Consider the following 25,482-nt stretch of genomic DNA (forward strand, 5'->3'; position numbering starts at 1 on the left):
CCTGAGATCAAGTGTTCATCCTGTGCTTCTCTGTGCTGAAGTCATTGTGACTTTCGTGGCTCATGATGGGAATAACCCTTATCCATATATATGAATTTAGTCACTATTTTTTGTTTTACTATAACACCAGTGTCTGGTGATGGTGTATGTGTGTGTCTGCATGTGTTAGCAGTATGCCTTAGGGCTTTATGGGGGACTAGGAAAGAGTCCTCTGGTCACTTCAGTGCATGTCTCCCAAATAAGCAGAAAGCCACAAAGTAAGAAATTATTAACTTAAGGGGAAGCTTGGTCAGCATCCATTTTTGGTGTATGATTATAAGGTCCATATTTGGCTTGCAGAGGGGAAGTATCAAGTGTGCTTAAATGATCTCGTTCTTTTCTAGTACATTGACAAAAACACTTAATGCCCACAGAGTGTTAAAAATACCACGTCTCCCAGGGTGCTGTAAAATCATCGTCTTGTGATGTTGGCTTTGTTTTTCTACAGACTATAAATGTCTGTGTTTCCATTCGACAAAATCGATCTGCACAGAGTCAGTCCACGTCTTATTTTCTTTGTGTTATTCTAAAGCTGATGACTCCTCCCTTACGCAACTCTGCCACGAGGAGAGCAGATCAGCGCTTCTTCTGCAGCACAGAAAAATTGCCTTTACTTGACCTTGTGTGCTTGTTTCTGTATATTTACAAAAGTACATGAATGCACCATTTAACCCCTATCTGCAGCATCTGCCTGGCTGGTTTAAATGTGTTCTGTTTGGCCTCTGTCAATAAGTCACTGAATTCAGATTCACTCGCTGCCCTGTTGCAGAGTGTTATGCAGCAGCGTTTTGCAGTAATTGCAGCTTTTTCTTACGCAGCAGTATTTGACTTGATGAAAAATGTAAACAGACAGGCAGGTTATGTAACTCAGTGTATGGTGTCAGCGAGGTTAGTGATTGGACTAAAAACAGAACCACACTGAGTGTGTGACCTTACTCGGACCTGCGATGTTTGTTTAAATCTAATGTCACATGTTGGAGGATAAATCTGGATTCAAACCTGCAAGCAGTCATAATAACTCCTCTTATATTTGTTCTCTATGAGATATGTTTTCTTAGTCATCTCAAGCTTTCATTTTCTTTTTTACTTTATATTTATGGCTTGTGTTACTTACATAAAGCCTAAGCATCACAATTTGGCTGAGACGAAACATACTGTGATATTTTATGGCTTATGTCTATGACCCTTCAAAATTAAACATAAGTAAATACAATAAGATGTGTTATTTTTCAGTATTAATGAGTAATTGGCCGAATAAAAGGAGCCGGATAAGCACCAAAGTGGATAAACAGTGGAGGGAGGAACACACCCAGCGCTTTCTAAGTAAAGATTACAGCGTTGAAAACTTGTTTTTTTAGTGCCAAAGAGATGACAAATGCACAACAAATGTCCTTGGAATTTTCCCTGTGCTGTTTCTCCGCAGCGTAGCGGTTGTGAAAATAACAACATGAAGTGATGGGTTGCTGAGTCGTGATCATTTTACCCTTTTAATGACTGCCTCTTAGTTTTATTCAGCTCTGGTGTTATTGTAACATTCTCTTGATGGGAATTTGATCCGACAAAAATAATCACAGAGTCCTTTTGGCAGAGAACAACCTTGGATGTGATTTAATTGTCATTGCAGATGGAAAGAAAGAATGTCGACGCTGAGAAATACATGACTGAACTTAGAATATTTGAAGTTTTTCTTTCCCTCTCCTTTGAGCTTATCTCTGTTTGTGTTGCTGCGAGGAGGCAAGTCACTCTGCCAAAAAGTTACATTACAATTGCGGGTTGACATAAACGTGGGTGTACAAAGGACTTGGAGGGCTTAGATACTTTATTGTGTGTGTAATGTGAACTGAGCAATTATATTTGCCAGCCTTTCAAACAAAGAGCTCCTATCATGCAGGTTCATGTGTTTTTAATTAACAGCGTTGAGCTTTAAGACATGAGAAGACTAACCAGAGGGAAACCAAAAATAGAGTCATGATTATGAGTTCATCTGATGTGCTGTAGTACAGTGTAATTATTTATGTTGCTTAGAATCGGGGGGGCAAGACAAAGCATTTTTATGTTATATATGTTGCGGTTAGAAAAAAATACAAGCTATGTTTGTCTAGCATCTGTGTGAAATATTTCTTTTAGCACAAACTGACTGTTTCAAATTTCTTCCCTTTTGTGGGTTTCTCGGTTAACCAGCATCTGTCATTTTCATTATTATTCTAACTGCCTGACTGTTATGACGCCCTCATCTGTAATCTTAAAAATACATCTGTCTGAATTTAAAATGGAGTTTCTCTTTTAGGCTGGGAGTGAACTTGAGGATCGTGTTTACTAGCACATTGGAGCAATTTGGCAGGCTGCAACCCCATTCAGCACAATGTTGCACTAATCCAGTTTAAAAATAATTAGCTACAGGCTAGCAGGCCTGTGAAATTCCTTTCCCCTGATTGTAAATGTTCCTGTCATACCCTCCCTCTAAGTTCCCAGGCAAGAAATACATATTTGGGTTTAAAAGGCGTTTTCTTTTTAAGTCTTTTTTTTTTATTCTTCCTGTAAAACAAAGTATATTATTATGAAAGAATTAGATGTTGGCAACAAAGAGCTGAAAGTATTCAGTGATTTTAAAAAGCAAATTTCCATCTAAATGGATAAATCTAATTGTCATTGTTCCCTTTCCGTCAGCTCCCAACCTGAAGGGGCGACCTCGGAAGAAGAAGCTGTCCTTCTCTCAGAGGAGAGACTCCCAGAGTCAGGCTCAGGGTCAGGGGTCATCAGGGTCAAACCAGGGTTCGACAGCAGTGACAGCACAGGAACCCTCTAGTCCAGAGGGCAAAATTACAACCAAGGTAAGATGAGTTACATTCCCTCAGGGAGTATTTACATGTTAAAACTGGGACATGGGCTAAAAGCAAATATTTCTTAAAATAAAATGGAGAAGTGTTGCCATAAAAACAGCTGCGATATCACGGTAACAAGCGTCCACTAGAGGATGCCTCATCAGTGTCACTGTACATGCATGCGTGAATGCTCCAGAGATAACCCTATAGATAAAAAAAAAAAAAAAAACACAGACTAGAACTGTTTTGGCAGCTTTGGCTCAGATTCTGAGTTATGTTGTCCTATAATTACGGGGTTCAGGGTTTGATCCCTGGATTCTTCAAATTGGCCTGGAGGAAGCAGTCTTGCACACTGTTATGGTTAGGCTTAGTAAGACAGTAATTTATCAGTTTTAGTTAAAATTGTGGGGAAGCTGTTTGCTGTTGCCTGCAGAGCGTCCTTCACATGACTCTGAGCGGACTCGGTGCTCTGAGAGGAACTGCTCTGCCACTTCACATTCCTGCACTTTATTGGAGAAAAAACACCTTTTTCATGCCAACGCAAAGCAAAAAATTGACACTGACATGGTATCCTCCAGTCAGCAGGTCTATTACACGCATTGCCTGTACGGTATACATACACCATATATTACATTTCCTTAGAACATATAGCCATGTAAGCTAGTCTACAAGGTTACACTTACATAAATATTTGTAAAAGACATATTATAAGGATATTATACAACAAATAGTAACTTTAAAGTCCACTAGCTTTATGTTAAGATCACAGCTTTTGTTGCCAACCAGCTGCTTTCCACGTTGTCCTTGAATCTTAAGTTACAGAATAACCTTTACTTTCCTACACAATGACCAACACAGCAACAGTGTAGTCTATTCGGGACGTGTAAAAAGCAACACGATTGCGAAGGCCACGTGCTACAAAAAGGGATGTCACAAATCAACACAAATGAAGCAAGGACGACTGGGGAATGAAGACTGTTTAAAAATTATTATTTTTATTATGACAGCATTTGCTGATTATACTTCTATAATTGACTTCTTCCTAAATCTAATGTGATTTCACCTGATTAACTTATCACTGATAGATTATGATATTATGATAGGATCTTTTGTTGAGAGGTACTTTTTTGTCTGTGTCACTTTCCTCATAATAGCCTCTTACCAGGTACAGTGTAATCTTAAATTGGGTTATTAATGGGTTATTTCATATTTTAATCTAAGAACAGTTTCCACCAATGAGAAGCACTCAACTCATTCTGAAATCATGTTAGTCGATGGAGGAAACTGGAAACAAGAAATAATCATCAAGCCCCATTACTAGGTCTTGTCATGTTTTCTTTATTTAAAACATCGGTTTAGTGGTATCACTTTCTATTGATATTATGATTTTGTACCTCTGTCCTCGTTTATTGTCTGACATTAGTCGTAATATTCCTGTGAGGGAAATATCTTTGGTAAAAGCTCTTCCACAGTCATTCCTATGACCTTGGACAGTTAAATCAATATAAGCAATTCTTTCTCAAAGCTGGAGTCAAACCTATCTGTGCCTAATCTGTTATGACCAGAAGAGCTGCTTCATTGATAATCAATGGGAGTTTTCCTCTGTGGCCATTAGGAATATTTACTTGTGCTTAAACTCTAACAAAAGTCATACAAACTGTCTGACATCATTTGAATAACACTCTGTTAAGGGTTTAATTTTCCGCTAAATACATCCGCTGAGTCTGCATGCTCTCTCTTTGCAGGTCAAACCCAACTGTAAAACGGTACCCAACGGAAAAATAACCGCACTGGCCAAACAAAAGGCCATTGGCCTCAGTAAGAAATCTTTATCCGAGGAGAAGGACAGAGGAAAGGAAAAGGAGAGGGAGGAGAGAAGCGAGAAAGAGGACAATAAAGAGGAGGATACATCAGAGGAGAGCCGAGCGGAGGAGCAGGCTTTCTTAGTAGACCTCTACAAGTACATGAAAGAAAGAGACACGCCCATAGAGAGGATCCCCTTCCTCGGCTTCAAACAGAGTGAGTAGGGCAACTTTTTCTCTTATTCCCTCACTGCCGTTGTTGAAGCAATGGAGCGCTCGAATCGATAGTAAAAAATTTGTGTGGATACATTTTTACAGGAGTTATTTTGAAAATTTAGGTCGTAACATCGACTGAGGCTGAGAGGACATTAAAACAAATTTGGAGTAAAAGACACCTGTAGGAACAAGCAATAAAAAAAAAGCCCCCAAACCTCCTCAGAATTTCCCTGCACAGAAAAAAGAAAGCACATTATTATTTGAACCCTAAAATATCGTGTGCTTGGAGAAAAGAAACACAAGTATATGTATCAGAGTGAAAGTGCACTCTGTAAGTCACACATGTCGGTGTAACGGGCAGGGGAAAACCTTGCGTGGACTCTAATCGGCATCTCTAACCACATGTTATATATGCAGAGCCCCTGTTGTGATCAAAGGAGAAACAAGTAGCTGGTTTTTAGTCAATGGTGGACTTTCTCCTATTCATCTAGAGTGTGAGAGTTTCATGTGCTCCCATATGTGATGGGCGTTATGTTTAAGGCCCCAGAATTTAAACTGCAGCCAAAATGTTAAAAAACTAACTCAGTGTGTAGTAATAATAAACTAAAGGATTAATATTCTATGTTGAGAAAAATCCCATCTAGCAGTTAGTAAAAGACTCAGGAGACTTCCTGTCAGAGCACATTTTGCCTGGCTTTTATATAAAGAGAGAATATCTTCTCTCACTTGTCAAAGGGGTTTCCTGTGAAGGCCAAGAACGTCCTCTACCAGTGTTAAAAGAACATCACATGTATGGGAAACACGTCGGCCCAAGATGAAAGATTTCTAATATAGGTCGGATGCTTAGCTTGCATTTGGTGTGAACAGGACAGAGAAGAAGAAGAAAAAACGCGCACCTAAGCATCAAAAAGGGCACACTGTGGTCTCTGGAAAGTGAAAAAGTGTGTTTGCTTTATGTGTTTGATGTCGAGGCAAGACGCATGAGAATGCGGGCTCTCTTCACAAACTGTGGTTTTCAGATTTAGTTCATGCTCAGTCTTTATTCAAGGAGGGACATAACATTTGCATTCATGTCAGAGGAACCAAGGAGAATTTAGCCATTCAGATCAGAATGTAGCACGACAACTCCAGCAAATTAACGAGAGACAGGGAGAGGGGAGAGATGCCTATTGAATGTAACAGTGACAGTTTATAGCGTAGTAAAACTCATTACTCTAAACTATTACACGAAGGTAAGCTGTGGTCGACTCGACTGCGCTAACCTCACTGCGGTATTTTGACAGTCCTGTCATCTTGACTGCCGACATGTTGTTGCTTAAATAGGTCATTGTGGTTGCGGGAGATATAAAGAGGGAGCGAGGAATACGTAGAGAGTCGGAGGGAGAATTGCATACCCAACTCGCTTTACTTTTAGCTGGCATTTCTCAGTTTGAGCTCAGAATAAAGTCGAGGTCCACGCGCCAACTGTTTTACATACAGTACATGCTTTGAATCTCAAAACCAGACACATCATAAGCAAGGCCCTCATTAAATGGTGAAATCATGCTGTTTAAACTTCGTCCTTGGCAGCGAGCGCACATCAGCACATGTAAAGAGGAGGAAAAAAGGAAAACACATCATAATTAATACAACAAACCCTTAGATGTAATCAGACGCCGTTTTCATAGTCTTCTCTTTAAACTTGCTACAAATGCATTAAAAGATCAGAGCTCACTTTCCTGAAATGGAAATCCAAATTATGTTATTTCAGTTGCATTTGAGTAATAATCTTTTATGAAGTTCTCCAGAGTTTAACAAAGCAACAGATGGTTGATTGATTTACCAGACTTACCCATGCTTTGTTGGCTGGATCACTAAAATATCCATTTGACTCACCTCCAAAAAAACCCTATCTGAGCCTGAACGAAGACTATTTCTGCGTATTCCACCTCATCTTCTAGCCTTGGAGTCTTACCTTTAACACCATAATAGTGAAGCTTTACAGTCTGGCTGAGAGATAAGACCGCTAACCACTGAAATTCAGTCGGTCTGCCTTTACCTCGAATGACTCATAATCTATTTTAAACAGAGAAATGCTAATATTGCTGGTTTAGCTCAGCACCCACTTGTTTTCCTGCCTCACTCTCATGCGGAATTCATGTTTCACTTCAAGGTTTGTATGAATTAAACATCTTAGAGCTCAGGTGCTCATCTGAGACCAGCCGGCCTCATATTCAGTTTTCTGTCAAGATAAGCACAAGATGTCTTTACATTTTAGAGGCTCAAGATATTCTTATCTTTGCTGGAAGGTGGAAATGAACAATTTCTCTGTTTAATCTAGAGATCAACATGTTGTTTAGTGTTCTACTTACAGCTAATCAGTGATTCATTTGTGAAACTATGAAAAAGTCACAGAATCCCAGCGTGCAAGGTGAAATCCAATGAACTGGGGTTTTTTTCTCCCTGCTGATGTATTTAGTAAAATGAAAAGAAAAAGAAAGTGTTCACATTTCAAGAGTTGGAGCCAGATAATTTCATCCATCGGTCCATTTTCTTAAACACCTATCCCAGCTGTCATAGGGTGAACATCAGTGTACACCCTGGACAGAGAACCAGTCTATCACAGGGCTGATGCAGCCAATTTAGAATCACCAGTTAACCTAATATGCATATTTTTGGCCTGTGGGAGGAAGCCAGAGTACCCAAATAATACAATTTTTGAATTTTTAAAATGATTGTTTGTGAAACTACCCACTGATTATTGCTGTCCCTAAACTTAATGTTCCAGCTGTAGTATGCACTCTTTTTATTCCTAATTTGCATTGCTCAGTCATTTTAAAAGCTACGAGAGCACTAGCATTTGAATTGCAGAAAACAGCTACCAAGTGTGGCTGCAGTTTATTCCAGTGAGTTGTCGTCCTTCTATTTTTGTTTTGGGTTTTTTTTTTTGTTGACTTTGCTGTACAGTTGCTGCCATTTAAGTTGCATGGCTGCAGTAGAGATTGTAGAAAGATAATTTTGAGATTGTGATAGTGGATGTAGGAGGAATAAAACAAGAGTAGAAGTAGTTACACTGTATGTTGTGAATGCCCTTGATCTCCAAGATTAACTGTTAAGTGTGAGTGTGTGCCTCTGTGTGAAATTTTTTTGTGTGTGCTTCAGTGCTCGGGCATCAGCATGTGATTGTGAACATCAGTTCCAATTTGTCTCCTTCTTCCAGCCTTGTTGTCTAATTGCCATGCCATCGGTGTGTCATTGAGGCTGCATTGTGTTCCTGTTTTGTCATCCTTATCTCAGTGATAATTGCCCCTGCCAAATAGAGGGGAATTAAGAAAAGAAATTGCTAATGACAAGACATCTAAGAAAAGGCATGTTCTCTCATTTCCTTTATGTGTCCTGTTCCCTCCCAGTCCCGTGCGCTATTGTAATAATTACAGTCGATGCATAACAAGCTAGTTAAATAGACCGTCTTTCTGTTTCTACAGTCAGAAAGCACAATACGCCAGCGTGCTCAGTTCAAACAGAAAAACCTACCCAGCTCCCTTTGTTATTCCACCCGTGCATTGACAACGGTCACAGAGAGGAGGGAAGGAAAAAATCAATGCTGTCAAATGCGGAGATAGGAAAATGTCATTTTGACAAATGCAAGGCTTTGTGTACGCACAGATTGAATTTTGATGGATTTCTCCCCAGGCGAGGCCTCCTTTTCTTATTTATAGGCCTTCATATAAAAATGTTAAACAATGATGTTACAGAAAGCAAATACAAATGTCATTGGCACAAAAGTCTCCCAATGAACTCGTGGTTCTTTGTTTGTGGGAAATATTTTCTTTCAAAGACAGACAGCCATTTGAAGCCTTTCTGAAAGCTTACACGGCTATTTTTAGGAAAATGTTACACAAGACTTTTATTTTGATATGGGCTGTCATGGGGTATTTGCATGGGAAAATCAATGCAAAGGAATTTGCATTAGTTCAAACAGAAGTTTGAGCATATTGCCAAGTGTTTGATGCTTTTAATGGTGTTTCATTCATACCTGCAGGCGGCAGCTGAGGGTTAACACATCTCTTTGTCAGGATAAAGCATATGCTGTATTCTATCACATAGTCATGATTGTATAAGTGCTCAGTATTCATTTGCATCCTTTTAGCTGAAGTGCAGAATTGTTTTGTGTGAAATTATGATGAAAAGCTGTTTTCACTTTTCCAGGCAAAGAATATGTAATTACTACTCTCTTCAGTGTGTCTCATTAGTTTATAGTTTAATCCGTGCATTCGCTCATTTATATGTGCATTATATGGTTTAAAGCTAAACATGTATTTGCCCGTACTGATGCTTTCTGTAGGCTTTTAGACTTTACCTAAAATAAAATGTCATCAGCTTTTAAACATGTTGATTTGTCAGTGCTAACAATCCATTTATGTAATAAATACAATTATAGCGCCCAGAACTACTTTTAATCTAAACAAATGACTTCAGCGTGTAAACATACCTTTTAGTCATAACACTTGTTTTGTTATGGCAGCTTTTAAATAAAAGTTTGATATTCATCGCCTTCTCTCTTGTGTAATGACTGCACATGACGTTATGTGTTTCAGCTCAGGTCCTTTCCCAGAGTTCCTAACTCCCTTGTTTGTCTTCTGTCTCTCCCACAGTCAACCTTTGGACTATGTTTCAAGCTGCTCAGAAACTCGGAGGATATGAGTTGGTAAGTATTCACACATGTGGCAATATAGTCCTGCTTTTCCATGAAGTTCCCTCCCCACCCTCTTTCTGTTTCTCCTCCAAAAATCCACACTTGCTCTTTTTTTTTCTTCTAAATTGTCTCTTCCACTAATGCTGTCCTCCAACCTGTCTTCCTTCTTTCCTCCCTGCCTTTTATTTCTCTGCCCTCCTTTTACCCCTTGAGCTCAGTCACTGTTTTCCCAAGAAGAAAGTTTCGCTCAGAGCCACTTTTAGCAGAAATGATGCTGTTGTTTCAAAACCCCCTTGGAGTGGAAAACACATGTTCCTCTGTTCTAAACTGGTCAAAAGGAAATTGGTTAAATCACTCATTTTTTCCCATTTGGAGATGAAGTGAAATGCACATACATACCCACGTGTGAGCAAGTACTATATGCGAGTTCACACACAGCCAGAGTGAGTCAGAAATGAGGGTGTATGAGGCATTTAACTTGGCAGCCTTACCTGCCTTTTATTCACTCACTATTCATGTGCGACGTATTTTCAAAGTGAAGTCAATGTTTGATATTAAGTCTTCAAGTCGATTGCTTATGCCTGTTTCTAAATATGCTAGCTGTGTCGTCCAAACAGACAACTAAACTAGGCCGTAAACAGGATACAGCTCATATAATTGGGGCTCATATCCTTTTAAAACGCTCATATCTGCAGCTGATTATCTCACGTTTCATGTTGTGGCTTTGTTGGCTCTGTGGCAGCCGTCATTCTTTTGTGTTTTGTGTTGTAGCTCGTCCTTTATTCCCATCTGTTGTGGAATAAGGAGTCGTAGCAGGAACAACTGACTGCATGATGTTAACAGAGCTTATTATGTTAGAGAATTGAGTGTTGAGGATTCAATAACTGGAACATGATGACTCATCAGCTCCCCAAGACCTTGAAATGATGTCAACTACTTATGTCTTTTATTATTTTTTGGTGTTTTTCTTTCTCTTGGTCTTATTTTTATCTCTTTTTTTGTCTCTATTTCTTTTGTCTTTTTGTCTGATCACTCTGTATTCTCACCCATCGCTCCAGATCACAGTCCGCAGACAGTGGAAACATGTATATGATGAATTGGGCGGCAACCCCAGCAGCACAAGTGCCGCCACATGTACACGGAGACACTACGAGAGGTGAGTTATTATGTCGGGTAGTTATATATGACACATTGTTATGCATGCACATGTGAACAGTCTGCATCGCCTGAAGTGGGTAAACTCCTTCACAGCTACATCAAATGTACTTTCACAATGCTTTATTTGTAACATCAGGACACAGCAGGACACATATTGATCTTATTTACGGAAAGTCAATGTACACATGAAGAGCAACAGTGGGATGCCGACTGTTTTAGCATGTAGCTGTAATTGTATTTAGAAATGTCTTCCTTATCCTATGGACCTAAATCAATTCATAATGACATGAGATTTGGTTATTTTCCTTGCCTCAATTGATCAGTTGTGTGGCACAGTGAAACCAATTGTGCTGTAATCTGTTCCAATTCCGCTCTACAAACAAACCAAAGAGGATTAAGGAGTTCAAAATAACAGCAAAGTTTTTAATTATTAGCTGACCTATATGAATACGCATGCAGTCTCTCCATTTTCCACTATATATGCATTACAAGCACAGAAAGCTGCGGGATAAAATGAAAACACCAGTTTAATATATTCATTTAATCGTTCAGCCTGATACTGCAGCATTTTCAACCTCCACATTATAATCACTCAGATGGTATTACAAAACCTAAGCAAGCATATGGATATGATCCTAAGGGAGCTGTGTGGTTATTAATGCAGGGCTGCTAGCACACACTCACAAACACACACAAACACACACACACATGCAAACATACACACACAGCCACTTTCCCAAGGTTAAACAAATGCCAAATACGATCTTCCCAGCAAGAGATAACCAGTCGCTCATGAAGCAGGTCATTCCTCCGGGCCTGTGACCCTCTCCACATCCCTCTGGCTGCTGCAGGTTTATGCATCAGCACAGTTCAGGCACACACACACACACCTATCCGTAATACAGCAATATGCCAGCAGTGCCATATGAGGGAGCCAGGCACCTTCATATTGTGTCAAGATTGCATGCTGTAAGCGAATTCACGAGCACAAGCATTGGCGGCCAGGGCAGTTTTTCCAGGAAATTTGCAACACCATATTTGTGAGAGTATATTATTTTAGGTGTTGAATTTGTTGACAAGCTGACAATGCGCCTCTAAATGTTCAGCTGCAAGTGCCTCCAGTGTTTATGCTGCATTCCCAGTTGTTTCTCCGAACTTCAAATAAGAACCTGCTGCAAACTGGATGCTCTTATTTCTACTAATAATAGACGTGACTATCAATTCATGGCTTCAAATATGATACTGGGGAAAAAAGAAGTCTTTGCTTTTTTTTGTTGTTGTTGCAAAACTCAGAATCCAAGACGTGTTTCATCCTTATTTTGTGGAGTGCAGCAATTACTTTGAAGTAAAACGCTATATTGTTCATTTGTCTGTAAGGCATAAAATAGGGGTGTAGGACGAATTTGTGGGAAGCGCTGAGGTGTGACTGCTGCTGCGCTGGCCTTTCCCTCTCCAGCCACCGAGAAGCAGCTGAGAGAAAATAATGCTGAATCAATACAAAGCAATAATATCCACACACTGCAGTGAATATCAGTCTGACAGAGAGAAGGTGTAAGAAGGAGGGGATGGGGGTGACTGTGTGTGTGTGTGTGTGTGTGTGTGTGTGTGTGTGTGTGTGTGTGTGTGTGTGTGTGTGTGTGAGAGAGAGAGAGAGAGAGAGAGAGAGAGAGAGATATCAGCTGAAGCTGAGCAAGTTTCCATTCAGGGGAATAATTTTAGCTGAGCCTTGGTGTTTGGACTGCTTGGAGGGCAATTAGCTTCATTGTATTAACTCAGCAAACACGGCCATTCTCTCTGCATGATGAATGAGGCTGTTTGTGGGCTCGCTGAAGTATGTGTTTGTTCCCCAGAGGCGTCTTTGTTTCCACCTTTAATCATTAGTCAACGTGCTACAGAAATATATTTCACAGGGAAGAATGTACAGTGAACAAACTGGAACAACACCTATGTTTTCCTCATCTCGCAGAAGGATCACTTTGATTTGTCTCAGTGGGCCAAAGTAGAGTAGAGCAGGAAATAAGTCTCCAGCTAGTAGGAAAAAAGGAAACAATATTTCAGGACATAATTGCTTTCAATTAAGTGGATATTCTTGGCTGTCTTGGTGTTATTTGGGTTAAAGACTGTGAATATCCACAAGCATTCAGTGCTCGTTTTAAATTATACACATTATCCCTTTACAGCCCTAATGGTAAAATCATATGAAATGGTTTCCTAGGAGATGTTATTGTGAAAGATGGAGCCAGGGGCATAATCACTATATTTATGCTGTCCAGGAGCGGGCGGTAATCACTGGTAGAAATAGAGTTACATAGCTGGAATTGAACAGGAGATAACCTCAGCTAATTGTCATTTTCAAAGTTACTGTTGTTTAGGCACAGAGCGCCCTTCATTAGTGCGCAGGGAAAAATCAATGTAGAAATGTCCAAGCCAAGGTCTGCCGCTGCAGCTACGGGGAAGCTTTAATGATATTTATTTAAACCGTTTCCCGAGATTAGCTGTCAGGGCCCAGCGCTCTGAATTAAAAATGAGGTCATGAAAAAGATGGCATCAATAACCTTGAAATAGACTGCCTTTTGCTTCTGTGCTGTGCCATTTTCTCCCTCCTCTCTCTCTCTTTCACTCTCCCTCTCCCCGTCTCTCTCTCTTCCACTCCCTGCCTTGCACTTCATGCTGTTTCTTTCATTATACAGGTCAGCGCCTTTTAACAGCTCCTACATATTTAATCTTCCAGGTTTCCTACGTGATCTCTTGTAACAGAAACATCACATTCCACCATCTCTGTTCATTTCTGCCTGTTACGGATTTTTAATACCTCACCATGCCTTGGCACTCTAATGTAATTGCACCACGGGGTTGGTATTGGTGTGGGGGGGGGGGGGGGGGGGGGGGTTGGAGGGGGAGGTGGGGGGTATCCATGGCAACAGCGAAGCAATTTAGAATAATTTGCTATTTAAAAACTCTGAGGTTTTGGGTAATAGCAGAAAACGCAGATGAGGGGTTTTTGGATTAAATCATTTTGTCTATAAAGTAATGGATGTTTGCCAGATGTACTGTACGCGGAGCCTGTGAAATATTCTCTGGCTCAGATCATGCAGATATGTGTTTCTTTTAAGACAGATGCACGACTGTTCCAATTTTAGTCGACTAGATGTTTTATTGATTCAGCCTTTATTCATTCCTCCTGGTATCGATGTTCTTTTGCATTCACTAAAGCTGCTTTCCAGATATAAAAATACATTATTAGGAAACCTTGAGTCAGTCCTTGCTCTGAGAATTACCGTATAATACCACGGGTTTCAAATTTGGGCAAGAGAGAAAGAGACCGGATTGTTTTGTAAATGTTATTCTGAACTCGTCAGCGTCTCGCTCCGCATTGTCCTTGCTGTGTTGCAATACATCAGATGTAGCGCATTATATTTTTACACTGAAACACAGATTTAAGTTGGTCTGTTGTCCTGCAGCAGAGGGTATCATTAGATTGCAGTAAGAAGTGGTGTGGAAAGAGTATCACCTTGTAAACCTGAAAGAAGCAGGATGAGACGTTGATAGAATTTAATAAAGAAGTAAAAATGGTTGACTATTTTAGTTTTTAAAAAAAAGAAAGAAAGTAAAAAAACAGGAGAGAGATAGGACAGTTGCAATATGATAACATAGTATTTACTCTCAGCATTCCTTAAGACTATAATAATGTCTCAACATGTTGTCTGTATCAGAAGGATGGCCAAAGTCTTTGTATATCCATGAACACTTCCACAGAATGTGGACTTGAGCTAGAGTGGGAAGGCAGCCAAAGAGCTGCATGTTCTTTACACTAAAATAGCAGGCAGCTATTTTAACATCTGAGAGCGAGATGGTTTCCCCAAGACAAATGCTTTATTGAGCATTCAGTGATAAAAATCTCTTCTTCTTTCTTTTTTGCAGCCATCTAACAAATCACAATATCGGATCATTTCTTTATGTGTCAAATTTAATCAAAAGGTCTGAGGGGTTTTTTCCCCCAGTGGCAGTGAGAAATCACAAATTATGGCACTGATGTGTGACAGGCAATCGACTGTATGAGAATCTATTCAAGTCTACTGAAATTAATAAGTGCTTCAGTGTTGCAAATTAAATTAATGATATTCTTGCTGAGATTTCAGTCCACTTCAGGGCAGCAAGAGGGAACATATTGTGGATATTACGGCGTATTAATACTTTAGTGACTGAAAGACTTGAGTGGTCCTTTATGCAGAATAGTACACATTTATTTTAAACACTTACATGTAGCACTCTTGGCTCACACCTTGTATGGTGAACATTTACTGCAAGCTGCAGCAGCAGCAGCTAATGAGAGCAAACCCCGGGGGAACAGTAGAGGTCATTTTAAATCTGGTATTTTCAGACTTGACAAAGGACTTAAGTTTTTCATACATTCCTGCGCTGCCCTCCTGTTTTAACTGCATGAATGAGGGTCACCTCAAGTGGTTTGGCTTCGAGACAAAAGAGAGGCTTTGAGGCATAAATCCAAAGCAAAGGGACCAGCTACAATGTCTGTTTATCCCTCTGCCGGCATCTTGGCTCTTTCTCTACAGCAGTTATTGTTTTCTCATCGCTGTGATGGTGCTTAATCATTCCACTTACATATGATAAAGATTTGATTTTATCCTTTTCTATTTTATTCTCTTTTCCTCACAGCCTTGTAAAAGTACGTTATTTTTCTTTCCTCCAAATCTTTCTACAGCCCCAGGGGCTTGTCCACCAGCCTTTTTTTTTCTTCTTTTAACGCATGAAGCAGCTCTTGTGATCTTAACACAACACCAGCAAAAATTAATTTCAAGACGGATGAGAGGGAAATTGTTGAAATGGAACAGCCTGTGGGCTTTTTCCACTTATTTGGTGACTTAGGCATTTCTTGGATTTGAGCACAGTGCTTGTTCCTGTAACACAAGACTCGGACAACAGCAGCACATTGCTGGTAAAGTCACCTTGTTTTTGCCAAGTTGTCTTTTTTTTTTTGTTGTTTTCAGTAGAAGTGCTTTGTGTGTAAGCCATTATTTCAAAGGCACAGACCTGCTTAGTTGACAGTTTTGTTCTGTTGAATCACAGTGTTGTTGATCCCAGATTCCAAAATCAGTCACATATAATCCATCGTATATATGAAGAAATATTTTTTTCTGATTAATTACATGAGATAGTTTCTGTCTATTAATATAAATATTTCATCTTCACTGCGTATTTGGATTCCTTGTTAAGGAACATGGAAAACGGCCGCTTAAACAAAAGCCAGGTGATAAATTGGCATGAGAGGAAGTTAAGTATTTATTGAACTCATAAAAATGTTGCCTCTCCTGCCTTGATGAAATTCCTTGTTGGAGTCTTCCAGTGCAGAATACGCCCCCAAGTGGCTCAAATTAATAACTACATCTGGCTTTCTCTCAACTATTTCAGTGGCTGCCAAGCTTAGCCCCTCCCCTGCTTTGAAGGAAATTGCTACTTATAGCAGTATTGTATTATAAGTGCTTATTATATCATACTACACAATCATGATTAAGTTATAGGTGCAGTGTTTGAAATTGCTTTCACACACAGGGGTCTATTAGGATTTTATTTTTAATTTTTACTTGCTTTGCCTTGTTTGTTTGTTTGTTTTTTACAGGACTCCTGCAGTTTTAATACTTGTTTCCTGGCAGTCAAAGATACTGTAATGGGTGTATAAAATGTACAATCATATTTTGATAGACTGAAATTTTTGGTCAGTAGTTAAGTGTTACAAAACAAGTCTTTCTAACAATGAATAGAACTTCCTGAGGCTGATTTTTTTTTTTTTTTTTGGTTTCCCGGACCAACATAACATCTTAAGCTTTCCATGTGTAACTATTTTCAGCTCCAGTAATTTCCCTGGTTCAGCTCTTACATTAACCAGCAACACCACCATCCCCCTAGCCCTTATTGACATTCCATAAAGTTGACCCAGGCCCAGGCAGCCATCTCTTTCCCACAGATCCTGCTGATAGTCAACAGTAGACCCTTGTATATGCAGCAAACATGTCACTTTTCTAGCCCTTGATCTCTAATAGCCTCTAGATATTTTTACATGTCGGTATGTCGATAACAATTTTCAAGACCTTTTGTTTATAACAGTGGAAGATTTACCTCACCCTCCTTTTTTGTGCAATAAGGCCTAATTATAGAAAGACTGAGAAGCACTTCCCTGTTTAACAGGGGAAAATCCACAGCTTCTACTTTAAAGTTATGTTTTCTAGGATTTTTCATTCCTTTATTCAAAATCATTTTTCCTGTTCATTAACATGTCATTATGCCGCTCTTTCTATCCTTCTGTTTCTTTTTCCTTTTGGCCCTTTCCCTCCTCTCTTCTCTTTCACAACCTCTTTGCTCTCCATCTCTCCAATAAGTCACATTTAATAGTACATTTCCTTTCTTGGCCTGGGGCCTGGTGCCAGACCAGCTGTATGAAATGTAGTTTCACCGCTTTCCCTTCCAGCACTTTTGTTCAGAGGAAAAATAACAAAAAATCCCACAGAGCCTCTTGAACTCTCTGAGGCTTTTTTTTCTTCCTTTTGAAGAGGAGGCGAAACAGCTCTTGATTCATTGTTTGTTTTACCGCCATGTCCCTTAAAAGGAATAGTGCAACCGTCTCTTGTCGTTACACGAGAAGACCTTTTTTTTTCTTCTCATGACTTAGAAAGTCATGTTTCTGTCTGGCTTTCATGGATTTTTATTGTTTTAAAGAAACTGACAGAGGAGCTGGAAAGATTTTCAGAAGAACTTATTGAAGTTCTTAGTGTCGTAGTTTTTCAGTTGTCTTGGTTTCCTGTTCCACAGCGTTTCTTATTTCTGGTCTAGTGCCAATTTCCATTTTCTTTTCCTAGCAATAAAAGCCTAAAAGTTTCCCTCACTGGTTTCTTCATGCTATTATTTTACACATGGGTGTTGTTATGTTATCCAGATCCTAATGTTCCCATTAGTTATGACATCAGATATGGAAAAGTGACTTGCGGCGTATTCAGAGGAGGATTACCAGAAGTCAAAAATAGTCTAATGTTTATTCTACAGATTTTTCCTTGTTACTTAGTATGGACTTAATGAAGTTGAAGCATACGCAGCTATTCAGGATTTCATAACATGTAACAGCTAAAGCATGCTTATACCAGCTGAAATATTTCATTATTATAACCAATTTAAGGGCTTCTATCATTAATAACATTAGTATATTAAATTAGAGATTATGTGCGGTGAAGTTAAAGAATTTGATGTCATTTCTCCAAGATATTTTCCTTTTTTTTCATTCCAAATTACATTAACTTTAGAATCCCCTCACACACACACATACACAGACACACATATATTATTTTCTGTTAAGGTTAAAGTAATACCAAATGTGATCTGTCTCAGCAGGAGATAACTGGTTATTCAAATTCTCTCTGTCTCTCTCTCACACACACACACACACACACACACACATGTTCTGGCACCCATTTGAGCCTGGATTTCCCCTAACCTAGTTTAATTACAATAGGATCGTTAATGCTTGCCAGGTATTAAAACAAGGAGGTTTTAAAGCAAGCTATTTGATACACTGCATGCCAGGGGCGAAGCTGCAGCTCAGTTGCCAAACAATGTGGTGTATTGTATTTTACGCTAAACAACCAAGGTGTTTTGCTTTTTAAAAGAAAAAAAAAAGCTTCCACCTTTTTCCTGTTTAGCAGGAAAAAAAGCTTTTTGTTTATGTGCAATGATCCACAATATATCAGTAACCAAGCCTTGCAAAGTTGACAGGACATAACTTGATCATATCTGCTTTGCCCACATTCTTCCTCAGGCTCCTCCTCTCTTACGAGAGGCATATTAAAGGAGAGCCCGACAAACCCCTCCCCTTGGCCAAACCCAGGAAGCAGGAGACCAGCCAGGAGAAGGCGTCAGGAGCCAAAGCCAAAGGACTAGGGGCCAAGAAATTAAAAAGCCTGAGCAATCCCAAGCTGGGGAGTAAAAAGGATAGAGGGGATACACTGAAAGGCCAAGAACAGTCACAGGTTAGTAGCAAACCTATCCAGCTGCTGGCTCATCAGGATTCCATCTCACTCTCAATTCAATTTAATTTTTATGTTGCTATGCTTTCTCATCAGTCCCTCATCCCCTGTGTTGAATTTGCCAAATAAGAAAGTATGAGTTTCTTTTCTTCTTTGAAAAACTGAAATAACTATCATTTTTCCAAATTGCAGGATGATACGGTGAAAGAAGAGGATCATGACCCTCCCTCAGCCATAAAACAGGAGGTACCTCTGCAAGATGAACCAATTGTAATAGAGGAGGAAGAGTTACACCTTACCCTGAAGAAAGAGGAGTCCCTGGCGGTGGAGCAGCCATTTTCATTCTGCCCCAAAGAGCCAGACTGCAGAGGCCCACATGCTGGTCTACCCCTTTGTACTGGTTCTGGTTCCCAGCCCGAATGGAGGCAAATCAGTGAGGCCCTGCAGTCAAAACTCACCTGTGAACAGCAAAATGAAGGTCATTTCATTCCTAAAAACCCTTACCTGTCTCATCGATGGGATATAGACAAACCTGCTGGACATGTAGCCTTGCCTGAGCCCTTCTCCAGGGTCAAAGACCCCATTGAAGGTCATGGTGGGAGAGTGGGGAAGGTGTTGCCGATGTGTAAACAGGCAGACAAACAGTGTATAGACTTAAGCACAGATTCCTTCCCAGAGAAAGAAGACTATGGGGTTATTAAGAAGGAGTCTACCCAGGGCTCCGGACAGACGGCTGCCTACTGCAAAGCAAGCCAGGGGGTCATGTCTCCTTTGGCCAAAAAGAAGCTCCTCTCTCAAGTGTGTGAGTCCAACCCTTTCTCCTTTACACCTCTTTCTCTTCAGCCTCCACCTCCCACAGCTACATCCTCAGTTCCTGTCATATCAGTGTCTGAAGGGGAAAAGGAGAAGAGAAAGAGTGAAGAGGAGGGACTAGGACAAAGGCACGGTATCCCAGAGGTAGCTCCTATATTCAGGCCATCAGTCATCCAGCATGCCCAGAGCAGCAAGCCTCACCAACAAGCCACAGGTGGCCCATCAGAGAGGAGCACTGCTGGGGAGCTTTCAGAGAGTTACAATTGCCGGACAAGCCATCATCCCCAGCCTCAAGTAAGCGCACCATGGCAGCCCTATCTCCCCCGAGCTCAGGATGCCTTGGAAAACTGTGGGGAGAAGCTACTCCAGGGCCCGGCTTCTCAGCCCCGGAATTACGCAAGTGACTGCTACTCTTCCCCTCACCTCCACAATCTGTATAGGCAAACTGAGAACTGTCTGAGTCAAGAGAGGATTCCTGGCTTTGTTAGTGCAGAGCGGCGAGAGCACTACACAAGGGACCGTGAAGGCAGCCAGGGTTTTGTTTGTGGCACCCTGGAGCAAGAGGGCTTGGCCTACAGATCTCACTTCAGTGACAGGACTCAAACACACGGCGAGAGCAGAGAGGCCGAAGATGAGCCAAGAGACTTCACAGTTTCTAAACAACGCTCTCAGAGGGTTTCCTCTTTCTCTAAGCCTCCCTTCTGTAGTCTCTCATATTCCATCATGCACCAGGGTTTGGATTCTCACCCTAAAGCATGCAGAGTTCCTCCTATGACAATCTCCCCCCCCAAGCAGAACCCAGCAGAGGCATCACAGTCATTTCCCAGCCCCAAAGCTTCAGGTGAATCCTCCCTCACCAGCCCCAATCGACCCAGTAAAAGAAGTCTAGCAGAGCCCGAGAGCGAAGATGTCCCTGAAAGGAAAGTTCGTGTGGTTACACCAATCCACCCTGCTGGCACAATCCGACGTAGCGATCCAGAAGAGCTGAAACCAGCTGAGCCGGCCCATGCTGTTCACCTCAACAACCATCTTCCTGAGGGACACCCTACAACCACTTTTCCCCCACCTCATGCCGCACCCCTCTATGCTGGCATATACCCGCCTGGCAGCCTGGTTTCACCAGGGGCCCAGGACGGGCTCCAACAGCATCCGGGTCTCCAGTACCTAAAAAGCCAGTCAGCAGTATCTCCTCTTGTTCCCCCTTTATTCCACTCCATGATGCTCCACAGGCAGCTTCTGGCCTCTAGTCCTAGCCCACACCACTTCTACAGGCACCCTGGTGGGGCAGCACTGTATGGGGACCTGTTGCACCATCTATACCCTCTCTCAACCCTCCCACCACCTCAGCTGTCCTCGGTACACCCCAGCACCAGACTGTGAGAAAGAGGAGACATTTATTTCCCACTCTCTTTCTTCATCCTCAGAAACTGTCTCAGCTTTTCTTTGTCTTTGTTTCTCTATCTCGGGGATTGTGGCTCAGTCAAAACAAAACACTGATTATGTAACTTTGGCTGATAACTGACTGATAAATGCATCAGTCAGGTGGACTGAAAATTCCATTTTCTTTATTTTTTTTTAAAATTGTTTATGCCTTTGTTTATATACTTTGCACTGTTCTTTATTTGTATCACCACTTACTGTATCTTTTTTGTTGTTGTCGTCGTATTCTTATTTGCACAATGCTCATGTGTATGTGCTCACAAATCAGTTTGCCGCTCTCAGTAACCATGAGTCAGGTTGTTGCTCTGGATGTGTGAAATGTTGAGGGCAACAGAGAAAAGCCATTTGTTTACTACATCTGAGGGCTAAACTTTGTTGCTTAAGAACACTACAAGTAACATGACAACGTAAATCAAATTCTTTATATAACTAGAGGTGCGTTCACAATTGCAAACCATGTTCAGCAGCTGTTTAGCGCATAATTACTCTTTAGGCAGCCAGTGGTGTTGTATCTGTTTACATGTCTCCACGCTGAGCTCTGTTGCCTGTTTGTGCCACAGTAAATCCACATGGACTCTTTAGAATAGACATTAACACTCACTGTGGTGCTGCATAACACGAATAGTTTAATCATAACAAAACATTTAGAGGTGCTGTGTATGACAGATGTACTGTAGACTCACTTGTTCCTCAGTTCAGGTTTTTTCTTTTATTAATAATCATGTATTTCAGTTCAAATACAAAATAAGCAGTTTTCATGTTCAGTCTGTTGACAAATTACTTTTTTTTGTTAAGCATTGATTAAAAAGTCATTAAATTTTTTTTACTTTCTAAACTAAAAGTGATATGACCCCCTAAACCTTTTGTGATGAGTAGACTGTAGCGGCTTGTTTTTGTCTGCAGGACCAGCATAATGAAGCAGCTGTCTGCTGTGGAATGCTCACCACAAAAAAAAATCAGCATTTCATCTTTTTGTTCTTGACTTGAAAAGCTTTTTTGTTGGTGAACATATTCTTTTCTTCAGTACGCTGAAAAGACTCCCTGTATGATTTGATAGGAATGTTGTCACTTAGGATATTACTGCTTTGCAAATATCTGTGCCTTTCGCAGTGTTGGATTAGAGTTAGCACTACAGTTGTTAAGGTTTATCTTCTGTAGCAGGGTAGGAATGTCAATATTACTGTCACTCTTGTCTGAAACGAAGCGCACAGACACCCATGCAAAAACAGTATGGCACACTTGGCTATCAGACACCAGACTTAATGTGTGAGGCACAGAATGGGATGTTTTTAAAATGTAAACAGTTATGCTGTAAACCTAATGGTTAGTATCTGTGCTTAAATTATAAAGTGCCCCTATTGTGCTCATTTACAGGTTCATAACATATTTGGGGACCTATTTGAGTAAGTTTACACACTTTATTGATGAAAACCTTTTTTCTATACTCTTCCCAACCTCTGAAATGGTCCCCCTACTTATATAAACAGTGATATTGTTAGACAAAGTCGCTGTTATAATTCTAGCAGTTCTAAGCAATGGTTTAATAGCTTGAAAGTTACAGCTATTTTAAATTAGTCTCAGTGGGTTTGTGCTCTTTCTGTTGTCTGACAGCAGAAATAGAAAAATATGTAAATGTGAGCAGCTTTATCGGGAATTTTGCTGTAAAAATACAGTATGTGTAATTGCAGAGTGCAGACAGAAGCAAAGGATGATAATGTTAGCCACACTACCCGTGCTCTGTACCAACAGTAAACACAAGAATTTCCCAATTATTCTATGATATAGCTGTCAAAAATAAAAGTAATTTGGGTTCTGGTTTAGCTCACAAGCGGCCATATTCCACAGTGGCCCTGGGTTCAACTCCGAAGGCAAAAAAGTCCATCCCCCCAAAATACTTAAAAAAACTAACGAATAAAAGATGAATCTACTGGTATTCAGTTCTTTAGGTGTAACTGAGATATGCAGCATTTTAAAGAAGTTGCAGCTGGTTGACTCTGGATTTAATTCATGCCACTGCTCATTATTCTTTGTCTGAGTGTGCACCAAACTAGCTGCTAAGAAGGCAATATGTCACAGTGTTACATTATTATGTAGGCAAGTAAGTAAAGCCTGGACTAGCAAGGCAGTTCAGCAGCAGTGTTTTCTGTGTGAGAGAATAATTTTAAATATACAAAAGAAAAGCTATATAACAGATAAATAAATAAGGTGAAACACATAGGGGCACTTTAAGAAGTTTAAATTTTAAACACTTACGCTTTAACTTAAGTAAATCTGTTGACCTAGCTTAACTCTGTCAGCCAGTCGATTATACAAGAACCTGCGAGATTTACTGATCCTGACACAGGTCTGGTGTCTGTCACCCGCAGGGCGTGTGTGCTCTATGTGTTTTCAAGCAGTGATGAAAAGGTACCAGACTCCATAAAATATGCCTACCATGCTCCATAGCCTGAGGTGGAAAGACAACACCTGCGCCGGCTTTTACAACCACTATATAATTGCAATCCAGGATAGTCGAAATACACAGTGAACATGTCTGGTGTTTCAAAAGAAGAAAAAAAAATCTGTAAAACGTCTGTAAAGTTTTACCGAATACTTAGATAAAGACATTCATTTCTGATTAAGTACTGTACATTGCTGTGTGTAGGTAAAACTGGCATTAGTGCTGGCTCCTGTACAGAACATTCATACGGGATCAATTCATGGCAACCCCTCCTTCTCGTCTTATTTTGTGTAAATAGCACTGTAGATAGGACTGCGTGGTTGTTATCATATAAACTGTTATAATCTGTATATAGTATAAAAACAGTATAAAAGTTGGTTACACAATCTAGCCGTGTCCTTGTTTGCTCTGTTTCAAGGTCACCGTGATCACGTTAAATTCAAACACTACAATTTAAGAATTAGGATATTGTTTATTTGTTGTCGTTTCACTTTTTTTTTCCATGTCGTTTCCATTAATGTGCATCCTGAAAGTGTTTTTGATACAGCAGCCATCTGTTTACCAATCACCCAGCTGGCAGGCAAGACAAAAAAAATACACATTTTGTATTATATGACCTCCTGTATATTTAATTAAAGTATTTTACTATCTATATGTTTCTTCAGTGGTGTTCTTTAACTGAACTGCAGATAAATAGCAAGGGTTGGATAAACTGGTATTTAATGTCAGTGTGCTAACATCAAAGCAATGCTTTTTTTTCCCCCTCCCTCAGTAAATGCAGTGTGAATGGGGTTTTATTATTGTAATACCATTATCTGGCTATGAGATTCCATCCGCCTTAATCTTCACAACAGGCTACCTCTGGGCTCAATGCCAGAGAAGCCTCTTCAGTATTTGCTGCAGTAGAGAAATGTGCCAGTGCATGTATCTCTATGGGATGTGTACTAGGTGGCAATAAAAGCTATGCTTTGACTTTTATTGCCACCCCCTGGTAAACCTTTAACATGAAAAATATTCAGTAATACTTCCAAGCTCAGCAAAAATAAAGCAGCCTCACCAGGGTGGAATGTAGGCCGTTTTATTGCAGATCAGCAATCATAAAAAACACGGTGAGCTTCCAAGACAACAGAGTGAGAAGAAAATTGCACCTTTTGAGAAACATTAACTACCATATGTTTTTAACATTGCACTATACGCAAATTACACTGCAGTGGGACATGATTAATGAATAGCTATGTTGCAATACATAAAATTAAGTGCCAGTAAAAGTCTAAATAATGAACATGCTAAACAACAACCATTGAGATCAGAGGACAATACTAATGTAAAAAACTACAAAATATTTTGATCAAAAACAGTAAAACAAACAAACAAAAAAAACAAACAACAACAACTACAAATTCAAGATGCTGTTTTTATTTATATAAACTGATTATAAATTCATAAAATGAAAGGAAATTTGGCTCCGTTATAAGATGATATCTTTTCATGCAATTAGTTTCATCAGGGCTACACAGTCAGTTGTCCAAAATAACACAGCTTTCAGAGTACCTGCTAGTGGTACTTCTATGCATTTCTCAAGCATACCTAGTGTACCTGAAAATGGCCAAGATGTTGGGGGGGGGGGGGGATGTAGGATGTGCAGTGTAATTATTTTGATAATCATGGGGTCTGAGACGTAACCACTGTTCTCATCAGCGAAAAGTGATGGTGTGCTGTTCTAGCCTCAAACCCTCTCTTATGTTTCCAAGTGTATACAGTACAAGATCAAAGTGACTAATGCATCAGTAATACACATCAAACAAAAAGCATTTGACACACTGCTAAAAATCAAGCTGCAGCGCTTTCTGTACGCTTCTCTCCCTTTTTCCCTTTCAAGGCTTAAACTAAACCCGTCTGTAATCCACCTCCTCCTAAATCTACATCTTCCCCTCTAAATTAAACAGTATGGAGGGTGAGATTTAAGAAAACAGGGACTGCAGCTTTCACTATAATGCTTCATCTAGATTGTGAAGGGAGCAAAGTCTAATGTTTTGCACACTGTGTGTAA

At 40.1% G+C, this 25,482-nt stretch overlaps 1 protein-coding gene across 1 annotated transcript in view; it reads left to right on the forward strand.

Moving 5' to 3' along the window:
• arid5b (AT-rich interaction domain 5B) overlaps window positions 1-21,814 on the forward strand; it is a 72,707-nt gene extending 50,893 nt beyond the window's left edge. The window contains exons 5-10 of the mRNA XM_026191077.2: window positions 2,707-2,870; window positions 4,607-4,880; window positions 9,514-9,566; window positions 10,613-10,710; window positions 18,532-18,742; window positions 18,932-21,814. Of these exons, the coding sequence (XP_026046862.1) occupies window positions 2,707-2,870; window positions 4,607-4,880; window positions 9,514-9,566; window positions 10,613-10,710; window positions 18,532-18,742; window positions 18,932-20,932 (2,801 nt within the window). The 3' untranslated portion in view covers window positions 20,933-21,814. The remainder of the gene's footprint in view (window positions 1-2,706; window positions 2,871-4,606; window positions 4,881-9,513; window positions 9,567-10,612; window positions 10,711-18,531; window positions 18,743-18,931) is intronic.
• The last annotated feature ends 3,668 nt before the right edge of the window (window positions 21,815-25,482 follow it).

Source organism: Astatotilapia calliptera, chromosome 13 (genome assembly GCF_964374335.1).
Source record: "Astatotilapia calliptera chromosome 13, fAstCal68.1, whole genome shotgun sequence".
NCBI lineage: Eukaryota > Metazoa > Chordata > Actinopteri > Cichliformes > Cichlidae > Astatotilapia > Astatotilapia calliptera.